General features: G+C 44.1%; 1 protein-coding gene across 12 annotated transcripts in view; it reads right to left on the bottom strand.

Moving 5' to 3' along the window:
- The window catches only part of LOC139746178 (putative neural-cadherin 2), a 760,037-nt gene that overhangs the window by 511,410 nt on the left and 235,616 nt on the right, over positions 1-13,011 (bottom strand). For all 12 annotated transcript variants that reach the window (XR_011712090.1, XR_011712087.1, XR_011712091.1 and 9 more), the window contains exon 4: positions 11,547-11,612. Coding sequence is in view for 8 of the 12 variants with exons in the window: in XM_071657094.1 (XP_071513195.1) it covers positions 11,547-11,604 (58 nt within the window). In the remaining 4 variants the exon portion in view is untranslated. The remainder of the gene's footprint in view (positions 1-11,546; positions 11,613-13,011) is intronic.

The following is a 13,011-nucleotide window of genomic DNA, read 5'->3' as shown; positions in this document are numbered from 1 at the left end:
TGCGCAACCTCGCTAACGCGGGAGACAGCGACAAAGTATAGTAAAAATGAATATATATATATATATATATATATATATATATATATATATATATATATATATATATATATATATTGGAAAGGATCACAATTTTGCGCGTGATCAAGATATTCCTATGATCCACGGGGAAAATGAAACACGAAAAGTTCCCAAGTGCACTTTCGTGTAATAATCACATCATCAGGGGAGACACAGGAGAGAAATATAACAGTCAGTTGATATACATCGAAGAGACGAAGCTAGGACGCCATTTGGTAAACATGCGATTGTCCAAGTCGACTTGGACTTCCATATTGAATAAATCCTTCAAATTCTACATCTGGATCCTACGAAGACATTCTCAAACCTTGATCACATAAATTATATAGAGCATCAGAGGATCACGATAGGTTAACTCAAGTGTTCTAGTCCTTGGTCATACAACCCCAAGGGTTCTCAGCATCTGATTATTTCCCCCAGAGCCACAGCACAGAGCAAAGTCACCAGTCTAAGGAATTGTAAACGAAACTTAGCCAACTGGTATATTTCAGTCCTACATGTACGAAAGAAAACGAGAAATATATCTTAAGACTTAGATTACCAATCATTTACGAAAGAAAACGAGAAATATACCTTAGGTTAAGACTTGGAGACCAATCATTTACGAAAGAAAACGAGAAATATACCTTACTGTACCAATCATTTAGACTCGTCTAAGTAGAACGACAGACGAAATAGTAAGACAAAATTGTATATAATCTATAAAATCACAATGAATAAACGAACGGTGATCATGGCTTCTGTAACAGACGACCTTGTCTAACATGTTCAACGAGATGTTTTAGTGTTGTATATGACTACCACAGGAATTCAAAAGCAGATTGGGTTAAGTACTACATAAACAAGTACATTAAAATTACAGTTCTGGAGTTCTTCAGTTGGATGGGAAGTACACGATCTTATTTTCATCATTCATTTTGCATGAAGATATACTTCGTTCTTCAGTGAATATAGAATGATCTTTCCTTGTTAGTTTGACTACGTTTTTGTTCCGATAATACTGACCACTAGGAGGATATGGGTCTGTTATCTAGCCCATGGTCTATCTGTAACACCGTCAATAACCATGACCTTTATGTGTGTGTGTGACAGCGTGACAGTGTATGAGTGTAGGTAGGAGGTCGTGTGCGTTACAGACACTGAAGTGTGAGGTTAGGTTCCACAGGGGGTCTTCGATTACTTACTTAGGTCGCTTACCATCTCTACAGCCACGGGGCGGCTCTGCCACCTCACGTCGTTAGCTTTGGCCAGAACGCGGGGGGAGAAAAAAACCTTACGCATGTCACACACACAATTCCGTCCCTTACGCATCACACACACATCCACACAGACGTCTAGCACACACGGGCCTGCTTGTGCCAGTAGTGGCACACCGGAGGCCGGGTCCTTACCGACGGAGAGACTGTGCAAGACTTAATCTTGGCGACTCTTTCCACACTGCAGCCTTCACGGGTGAGCCAGCGGTGCTGCCTGATATATGTCTCTCATTTTTGAAGGGAATTTTGTAGGAAGTGCAGGGATATCAAAGGGTTCCTTTGAGGGACACAGTGAGGATAACGTGCGAGAGACAGGCGACTGAATCTGCTGGAAATAAATGGATTTACTGGGGAACTATGCAAATGTGAAGAAGGGACAGTGAATGAAAGAGGAGGGAAGGTAATGAATGTGAGAGCTGCAGGGGAGCCTGTCATATCCAGAGAGATTTTCTTTTTAATGTTTGTCGAGACAAAAAACGGAGAGGATGAACACCTGGGTTGACGGTGGACAGACTGCAGAAAGCAGGATTCGAACCTATGCGTTCGAACCACGGGTGGTTCGTGAATGCACCACGGTTAAGAACACTGAGCGAAAATGATCAATTCAAGAGTATCAAAAAGAGAAAAGATTGACGATAAAGTGGAGTTGATGTGGTGGAGGTTCAAACGAGTGGCCATGCACAAGGTTTGCGCAACAGCTCAAAGTGTGGGGAAGATGTCAGTGGAATAAACGCGTCCAGGATGAAGACATGAACTATATAATGGGGTTACCCCATGACGTAAAGGATAAGACAATCAAGATGATAACAAAAGATAAGACATGATGAAGGAGGTTGATTTCCGGAAAGGCTTATCTGTATAGATAAGAGGTTTACAGAGAAAGTAACTTGGGGGAAGTCAAATTAAGAACGACATGAAGTGGATGGGGACCTAAAGCGTGCGTCGAACTGGACTGATATATGCCGAAAATCCACTTAGCAAGAGCGAGATACTGAAGGCTGTGAGTAAGATGTTCCTCAGTCGAGTGGAAGGAAGAGTGGGTTGGGTCAAGGCTTGGGAGGAGTCTGAGTGTTCACGTCCCTCTCGAGTGCTAACCACCTCTCCACAAAGGCAGATGCCAAAGACATTATACTCTGTGGTTACAGGTGGAGAGTGCATGATGCCGAACATTGCTGTATGCAAATGAGACATTGTTATCCAGCAGGACAGAGGGGGAAGCTGTGGGGCACTAATGCTTCAAGTGGAACAAGTGGCCGTACATCCGGAATGCTAACGAGAGCAAGCTGGGTGGTGGTTTGAGAACAGGATCTGCAACTGTGAAATCCCTCTCGACATCACGAGTTTGGCAAAAGTTTATAATCGCTTGTATGTATTAGGTATTCGTGCCCTCATATTTTTGCTTCTTCCTTTCCAAAGACGAGAGCGAAGCTGTGGAATTTTACCTCCTTCTTTGGTCTATCTTCTTAGTATTGAGAGGCGGGACGAGATGTTCATCAAAGGCCTGCTGGTGTGGTGGAGTCTTACACTAGCGACAGCTCAGTCTCCTGTGATGAACACAACACAAAATGGAGTAAGGGGAATGACCAGTGTCATATATGAGACTGTCAAATGAAGTATTGAATACCAAATGGAAGATTTGAGGACCGTAAAGGTAATGGGGGGTCACTTGGCCTTGGATACGAAAAGGAGGAAAGAAGAAAGGCTGTCACACACAAAATACCATACGCTGGAATTGGAAGCTGTGTGTAGTGCCATCGGAGCTCAGCCTGACACACACACACACACACCTTCTACAGGACGTGGTACGTTTGGGAATGTTTCCTCCGTGTCTATATATACATATGATCTCCTGTGTAATCTGGCCTGGTATGAACCCCTCTCTCGGAAGAAGCTATTCAGTTGCTCTTTTTAAATCACTGTGTTGCCATCCTGTTCATGGAGTCCCTTGTATCTCTGCCTGCTGTACATGGAAGATACTTGGGTCCCGTGGCTCTTCGCCCTTATCGAGGTGAAACGTCTGCCAATGAGTTATGTATCCGTTATTACGCACGTCTCCTTCGTTACGAATGACGAAAGCATAGGAGGAATGGAGCCTCTTCATTAGCTAGATTAACTAAGCTCATTTATACATTTTTGTGAGCCTTCACCATCAACTAATGATATGTCTCTCATAGATGAATTATCTAATGAGTAATATCACACCACAAGATTCATTATATAATATACCGCTTAATTGAAACGCAGATCATTAACGCAAAATATATAATACAGTTCCTTATGCATATGACATGAGAGCTAGAAAAAAAGAATCCATTAAAGTTACCTGCTTCATAAAGCATTACGACTTTCTCAAGTTTATCTACGTATCACTTCCACTGTTTACCAAATGGTCAAAAGCTGAGCCTAGCCAACTAATGAGGTGGGTACATTATTCTTTATAATAAAGAATGTGACGCCACAAAATCTAAAGTATTTACGATACTCAGCACGTATACAGATGTGCTATATATTCTACAATATAAATCTACATAATCTTCCTTTTTTTCAATGATAATATGATCTCGTTGAACCACTGAGAGATTTACTTTAGTTCTACTGTAAAAAGCGGGTACGTTTTCTTTATTAACTAGTTGCATGATTCTTAGAAAACGTACGTTTCATGGGTAGCTCTAGTATATGGGTCAGCAACCATTATGAACGGCCAAACCACTTAATTGATAAGTAACTAGTGATCGGCAGCAGCTTCCGCACAAAGGTAATCATAAAGGATATATGGCAAAACTAATTCAAAATGTAAGAAAATGAAATGATCAATTAGAAATACAGATCCATATTGTTCATTCAAATACACAGAACAAAAACTGAACTTGGTACAACATGAGGCTGCTTAAACAAGGCAACAAAAAAAAAATGTCGTTTTTCAGAAACAAATAAGGTACGGTAAATAAGGGCTAATAAAAACGACACGCTCATCATAACACCGTGATACGGTTCTATCGAAATAATTCGCTCTTCTCCATGGCCCGTCCCTCTCTCTCTCTGATGATTAACCCAAACTTAATCCTATCAAACTTAAGTCACCTTTACGTACTTGGTCAGTTATCCATTTCTGGCCGCACGCAGCCGTAGTGTGAGGTTTGCAGACCCCCACCCCATCTCTGGTAGATGTTCACCCAGGGGTCGCACTCATTATCATGTAAATCATTTTCACTCCGTCGTTAAAGAATTAAGAGTAACAGAGATATATATGGCACAACATCTGAGCCTATCCAGCAATCAAACTCTCGATCTAAGACTATATATATATATATTCTCTCTCTCTCTCTCTCTCTCTCTCTCTCTCTCTCTCTCTCTCTCTCTCTCTCTCTCTCTCTCTCTCTCTCTCTCAAAGAGACCGTAAGAATAAAAGGATATACAAAGGATATACAAAAGAATGAGAACAGCAGTAACCCAATGAGTCCGTCCTTTCGAGGCGCATTCGACAGGGAAGTGAATCAGTTCACCTTCAATATGTCTTTCGATCAAGTACAACTTGACATTCGACAGGGAAGTGAATCAGTTCACCTTCAATATGTCTTTCGATCAAATACAACTCGATATTCAGCAAGACTCCATGATATTTCTCCCCCTAGACTACGTCATGTGTCATAAATACAAACCAAGATATGGAAGGAAAATGTCTTTGGAGTCTTGTATATGACCGAGGTCACATGGAAAAGTGAAATACATTTGTGTTTATGGCTATTTTAGATACGATAAAGAGGGATGTGATGTGTGGAGGACACTTTTCGACGTGACCTAAGGTCGTAGGTCAGTCATGGACCCTCCCACCTTCAGGTTCCTTGCACCATAGCTCCTACGTCAGTTCCTCTGTATGTCGTCTGGCATACCCACTTCTGTTCACTGGTCTATAAGATTCTGTAAATACAAGCCAACGTCTTCTGGAGAGACATAATGTGGAGACTTGTGGAATATCAGTTGGTACATTTAATGAGAGCAGTAGTGTGAGTGTGGACGTATATAGTATGAGAAACTGATCATTGAATTTAAGGTGACAGCATCTTCAACCCTGAGCCGGCCATCTCAGACTGCAGCCAACGCTCTCTCCTAACCCCCACCACTTCTCTGTGTCAATGTCAGTCAGATGCCTCGAGTAAATTCTCCTGTTACGTCGTCATTAACCGCCACTTCAACGTAAGTAGGATTACACCCCAGCTGCTGAAGGAGTCTGATATCAATATGACATGCAAGAACAGCAATACTGTGAGAAACGTTGCCTATGGTACACTCGCCTGAAAATTCAAATGGATGTATTTACCAGAGACCAAGCCTTTGATACACTCCTCCAAATCAGTCAACAGCTTCTACAGTTTCTCACTTATATCTGCCACCAGTGCTGTGTCATCAGCAAACAACTTCTGACTCATTTCCCAGGTCCTCTCCCCCAGACACCTTACTCGCCCCTCTCCCCAAAATACTCGCTCCAAAGTCTTTTAGGAGCAGCTGAATGATTGTGTCAGTAATTTTGGTGTAAGAGGCCGGGTATAGTAATGGGTGATCTAAATGCAAAGTTGAGTAATGGGACAGTTGAGAGCATAATTAGGGGGAATGGGGTATTCAGTAATGTGAATGGAAATGGTCAGGCTGATGAGTTGTGCGGTGGGAAAGGTTTGTGACTGGCAATGCCTGGTCTACAAAGAAGGAAATATGGTCGGCGAGCATTTCGGGATTACATACTAATTAACTGGCTTGCAAAAGAGAGACTTTTGGATGTGAATGTGTTGAGAGGGGACAGCTGGTGGAATGTCTGATCATTACCTTCTCTGAGCGAGCTTCTCGGGAAAGGTAAAATGATAAGAAGTAGAGGAGAGTGGTGAAAGTAAGTGAGCTTGGAAAAGAGACTTGTGTGAAGAAACACCCGAACATATGGAGTAAAGAATGGGAAAGGGTGAGAGTAAAAGAAGGTAAGGGGACAGGTGAGGGATTGGAGGTATTTAGGGAAGCTGTGTTGGCATGTGCGAGAGAAGCGTGTGGTGAGCAGGTGAGAAAGGGCAGCGAGTGATGAAATGACAAAGTAAGGTTGCTATTGAAAGAAAATAGAAAGAGAAGTCTAAGAGCGGCACTTACAGGGAAGGAGTGCAAATGTTTGGGAGATGTATGGGAGAAAGCGGTGGGATGCTAAGAAAAATGTGTAGGGGTTGAAAAAGAGAGCAAATGAAAGTTGGGGTGAGTGAGTATCAGTAAAATTTAGAGAGACCAAGATGTTTTAGAAGGAGGTTATTTGGATGCAAAAAACAAGAGAACAGATGGTAACAATGGTGAAGGGGACAAATAGGGAAATGGTAACAGGAGGAGATAGAGTGAGTATTTTGAAAGGAACACTGAATATGTTTGATGATATAGAACAAAATGCAATTGAATTCCAACAGTGAGAGATCGCTGGGTCTTAACGAGTTGTTTGTGATGGTGGAAGAGAACAAAATCTCATTGATGAATGTGGTTAGAGTAGAAAGGCATACTGTACAGATAAGCTGGTGCAGTAACGTCAGTTGTGGATTTGAAGCAAAATATTTCTCAAGTCTATGTATGCTTAAAACGTATCTATGGCATCACTTTCAACTCCTCTGGTTAATAGATCGTTCCCCATGATAACAATCTTACTGATGGTCAAGGACTTCGCCTCATTTGAGGTAAAACGTTTGCCCACGAGTTTACCTTCATTACCTCGAGTGATGTAATAACCATTTTTTGAATACCGGTTTGACAATGGCAAAGTTTTATTCCTCTTGAAACATTTCCAGCAGCAAGTGACTTACTCTAAAATAAGTAACTAAGGATTTAACTATCTCATTCATTGTCTCTTTCAGCGTCCTCGTATCAAAGTTAGCTGCTCTGTCTGTTCATATTCCATTTAGCCATGAGCGTTTATCTTCAGCTTTTGATTCCAGTAAGCTGCAAAACGCTTTCCCCTCTTTAGTAATGGAGTTGGATTCGCAACACGACTTGTATCTTCGGTTGCAAACCCTTTTTATTAAACCTTTGCTCTGGCTTCGATGTCTTTGAGTCAGGCTCCCCCTTTTCTGTAATGAATGGTCCAGCTGACTGGGTCTGGTTGTTGGTGTGTGCGTTTTAAACTTAAGTCAGTCAGTGTGTGTGTGTGTGTGTGTGTGTGTGTGTGTGTGTGTGTGTGTGTGTGTGTGTGTGTGTGTGTGTGTGTGTCCTGGGAACGAGAAATCGTCCCGTTCCTCACCTACCACTTTTCCTCTCCCCTACTTTGGAGTTTGCCTGGGCTTGCACTAGTCTGCCTGTACTCCTGCCTTCTTGCTTCGATCTGATCAGGCGGTAACTCCCGACCCAACACCCACCTGTGATATGGCACCCACCTGGGAACTTTCCACCACCTGCTCTGTTCTATTATCCTCATTCCCGAGCCTGCCAAACACGTTCCTTATACTTCTGGACGCAACCTCCCCAACCTCTACATGCCATATCACATACTTACCAAATGCCGTCCTAGCTACGTCTCTTTGTCGTATATCAACTGGCTGTTATATTTCGTTCTTGTATCTCCCCTGAGGATGTGATTATTACACGAAAGTGCACTTGGGAACTTACCGTGTTTCACTTTCCCCGTGGACTCATAGGAATATATATGTATGTAATAAGAAACTCAAAGACAACACTGGATGTGTGGCACCTGTGTGTGGTAGGAAGGTCAATTGTTGTGATCAGAGAGGTGTAAAGCCAGGTAGAAAAACTGACTGGGGTGGCGGAGGGGAATGAAAATAGAAATATGTCCTGAGGGTGAAGAGTGTCGTGGCCATCCAGGTATACAAGAGGACTCGAGCTTTCTTATGTGAACAGAGGCTTGTAGAAAACGGTTTCCAATGCCAGAGAAAAGATCGAAGAGTATACATTGTGAATACGACTATATAGGAGGAAAACCATATGGAAATGTGGTAGTGAAATCGTTCTTTATCTTCCAGTTTCGCATCTGTGCATCTCGATATACAGGTTACGTAAGCAGAGGTATATCATGTGTACTTGTAATTTTTCAATTACAAGCACAGGGCAAATGGCAGCAGATACAGAGGGATTAAACAACTGGATATGCAATACTAACTTGAAAATAGCTGGAAGACACAAGCGTACAGGAAAGAAAGCAAGGTTCTGTTAGTAGAGAGAAGTTAGTAGAGAGAAGTCAAGTAATGTAAATGGTGGGTGTAGACTAAAATGTATTGCAACAGAGAGTAAAGTAAAACTTGGCGAAGATAGAGGGAAACAGCTACGATGGTGGGGGAAGGAGGAGGAGGAGGAGGAGGAGGAGAAGAAGAGGAGGGGAAGAAGCAGTAGGAAGAGACGTGGATAATTGGTTTATTGGTGACATGGAGGATCGACATTCCGGCATGGGTGCCTCTGGTATAGATAACAACACATTATGACCGCTTTCGTAGGACCTACTTTAATAACGAATGACCACGGGAGAGGATTTGAGAGAGAGAGAGAGAGAGTGAGAGAGAGAGAGAGAGAGAGAGAGAGAGAGAGAGAGAGAGAGAGAGAGAGAGAGAGAGAGAGAGAGAGAGAGAGAGAGAGAGAGAGAGAGAGAGAGAGAGAGAGAGGTATATGGTTGTTGAGTATACTTGTTGTATAAAGGATTGGTGATTGCCAGTGTGGCGGCATACAACATCAGACTTGGGAAGAACACTGTGGTTTTTCATGTGTGGTACAGGATGTGTGGATCAGGCGTTTGCTTTGAAGAATCTATGCGAGAAATACTTAGAGGAGAGAGAGAGATATGTATGTGGCATTTATGGATCTGGAGAAAATATGAGGTTGATAGAGATGCCTTGTGGGAGGTGTTACGAAGATATGGTGTGGGAGAAAAGCTACTGTGAGGAGTTTTTATCTGGAGAGTGATTGTGTGTTCGAGTAGTTGGAAGGGACAACAAGAGTTCCCAGGTGAAGGTGTGTCTGCTGCAGGGGGGGGTGTGTGATGTCACCATGGCTGTTCAATCTGTTCATGGATGGGTAGTGAGGGAGGTGAATGCAAGGCTCTTAGAGAAAAGGGCAGGTATGGAGGGTTGATATGGTGTGGGAGGCAAGTCGGCTGTTGTTTGCCGATGACACGGCGCTGGTGGCAGATGTGAGTGAGAAACTGCAGAAGTTGTTGTTTGAGTTTGCAAGAGTGCGTGAAAGGAAGGAGAGAGCTTAGAGTGAACGTAAATAAAAGCAAGGTTATCAAAGTTTAGCAATGTAAGGAGGGAATCTAAGTGGGGTATGATTGTGAATGGGGAAGACTTGAAGAAAGTGAAGCGCATTGGATACGTGGGTGTTGACATGATAATGAATGGAACAATGGATGACGTGAATCACAGAGTGGGTGAGGGGGCGAAAATCCTGGAGCATTGAGTGTTGTGTTAAGCAAGGTCCCTACTAGGGAGGGAGTTACGAGGAAAGACTCGATGCTTTAAATCTTCCCACTTTGGAAGAGAGACGAGTAAGGGGTGATTCCATCACAACCATTAAGACTCTAAAACAAACCGATGATGATGGAGAGTGAACAGATCTTCAAGAGTTGTTGTTGGGATAGAACAACCAGAGAGCATAACACGAAGGAAGAAAAGTTAACAATGAGGCAAAGAAGGACTTCCACATAGGACGACATGTTGATGAAATGAAATGACCGAGGACATGGTGAATGCACACAGCATACATATTTTAAGAAGTTTTACGACAGTAGAGACGTTCAAGAAATGGGGCCCCCTCACAAGCGTAAAACTCTCTCTCCCAAGTAAGTAGTTACAAATCGAAGCTCTACTAATTGCCCACCTGTTGTCCATATTACTGGTGGTACCAGCGCTGTACTCCGAATGGCCATCAAATAGAAAGACTTATGAGGAAATCTTATAACGACTTTATAAGAAAAGAAAACAACTTAAATTTCATCATATTGAATTCATATACTGGAAAAAAAAAAATTTTGGGTCCTATATACATCAAAAAGAGACATCAAGCTAGCAAAGAAAGTGCTGCTGTAAAAAAAAGTATCTTCCTGGATGGGTCCGATGCATTTCGAAATGATCAGTACGGCTCGTGTTGTCTCGGTAGGGTTGGCAAGCGTGAATAAGAGACAAATTTGATAATGATAATGATAAACGCACTTTATGATTATTCTCATCAAGATATTTAGCCATTATAGCATTCATTATGACAAATGGCAAAGAAAAGTCGCCAGGAAACTATACATTACAATACCATAACAACAAAGCCATTAATGTGAGGTCAGACAATAGGGTATTTCTCAAACTTCTTCGTTCGTGGTGTTATATTGTTTCGCACAAAAAGTGACAAGATACTTTTTCTACCGTGTGTACATACCTACCATATCAGTATTCTACGACTTATATTTGTATATCAAGTGAACACTATCTCAATGATACGCGGTCACTGACATTTTTGCAAACATGAGTACTTAATTATGATATTATGACCATGCTTAAGTTATACACTCTTGTGCACTTTGCGGGCGTCCGTTACGAAATGTTTACGAGGCTTTCTGTGTCTGATCAACTCTAGTGAACTGGGAATGGAATAATGATTAATTGATCAAGAGATTTCAAGGAGTTCTATTCTGACTTCGCGTCCAGAGGACTACTTTCTGTCTATCTTCAGGTAGGCTACGCTACCATTCTACACAAGCGCAGGGGGAAAAATAGGAAGATGAAGCAAAGCGTGCGAAAGACGCTAGCAGGGTCAATGCCAGAGATGCTACAGGAGTGGAGCTGAGGGAGCTATAAGAATGCAAGACGGAGTGCTGCTGGTGGAAGACGAATGGCTTGTGTTTGGGGAGACAGGGGCTGGCGAGACATGACACCATGACAGTGGGTAAAACGCGCTGACGGCAGAGACGAAGAAATGTACCAAGAGGGAGGGTGAGGAAGGGTGAGGGAGGGAGGATGGAAGATGTCACTATGTAGGGGTGGAGTGTGTATGCCTAACGACCACTTGAGGGATAACCAGCGGAATAGCAACGTCAAAAGTGGACGACGAGAGATACAGTGGGGTTAGGTGGAGGGTTGATATTAAGTCACAGGTGGAGGAAGAGGGGTACAGAGGTCAGGGTGGAGGAGGAGGAGGAGGGGAGCCATCATCACAGGTGGGGGAAGAAGAGGAGGAGGAGGAAGAGGGGCGTCGTCGTCAGGTGGTACTCACTGTTGTGAAGGTTCTCCTCCAGCGGGATGAGCAGCGGTATGACCACGTTGACGGCCATCTGGGAGTCTGGAACAATGAGAATAACCATGTTACTGTCTGGCTACACCCACCCCTGGCTGAGGCTACACCATCCTCTGGCTGAGGCTACACCCACCCCTGGCTGAGGCTACACCCACCCCTGGCTGAGGCTACACCCACCCCTGGCTGAGGCTACACCCACCCCTGGCTGAGGCTACACCCACCCCTGGCTGAGGCTACACCCACCCCTGGCTGAGGCTACACCCACCCCTGGCTGAGGCTACACCCACCCCTGGCTGAGGCTACACCCTCCCTGGCTGAGGCTACACACACCCCTGGCTGAGGCTACACACACCCCTGGCTGAGGCTACACCCACCCCTGGCTGAGGCTACACCCACCCCTGGCTGAGGCTACACCTACCCCTGCCTGAGGCTACACCATCCTCTGGCTGAGGCTACACCCACCCCTGGCTGAGGCTACACCCACCCCTGGGTAAGGCTACACCCACCCCTGGCTGAGGCTACACCATCCTCTGGCTGAGGCAACACCCACCCTGGCTGAGGCTACACCCACCCCTGGCTGAGGCTACACACACCCCTGGCTGAGGCTACACCCACCCCTGGCTGAGGCAACACCCACCCTGGCTGAGGCTACACCCACCCCTGGGTAAGGCTACACCCACCCTGGCTGAGGCAGTACCTCAGCTGATGAACATGTTACTCTTCAACTGTGGCTTAATGCAACAATCTTGGCTGAGAGAATATTTACCTAAGTCTTCTGATGTAGCGAAACGTACTCACACTGGCGTGCGTTCACCCATCTATAAAACATTACTGTGACGACAATGTCTCAAGCATATCCATTTTCATCCATAGATCAACTTTTCCTTCCACAAGCTCCTTCGTTCACATGAGACTTAGCCCTGTTCCTCCACCTTATGACTCACTTCAGAGCCCATGGTTCCATTCGCTGCCAGATCCATTCTGAGATCAGTAGATATAGAAATCCTCTTCCACTGGGTCCTTCCCATCCAAACCTACAGTTAAATCTTGTCTCGCCCTCTTTGTTGTACCTCATTCCTAAAATTTCGTTCATATCAACACTCAACACCTGCGCACTCTCCCTCTCTCAAACACCACTGTCTGTTGTGTTGGTCACGAATATCTACCATCGGAGCGGTGTCATCTGCAAACATCAGCGGAATCACCTCTCATCCTACCAACACATCAACTTCTCGCTCCAAGACCCTTGAAAATCACCTCTCATCCTACCATCCTATCAACTTCTCTCTCCAAGACCCTTGAAAATTACCCCGCATCCTACCATCCTATCAACCCCTCGCTTCAAGACCCTTGCAAATTACCTCCCTCAATATTCCGTCCATGAACAGATCAAAGAGTCATGGTGGTACCACACACCTCGATGCAGACACTAACTTAGCATTCA

This window comes from Panulirus ornatus, chromosome 64 (assembly GCF_036320965.1).
Source record: "Panulirus ornatus isolate Po-2019 chromosome 64, ASM3632096v1, whole genome shotgun sequence".
NCBI lineage: Eukaryota > Metazoa > Arthropoda > Malacostraca > Decapoda > Palinuridae > Panulirus > Panulirus ornatus.
The sequence above is the reverse complement of the archived record's forward strand: the minus strand, read 5'-3'. Positions and strand labels throughout refer to the sequence as shown.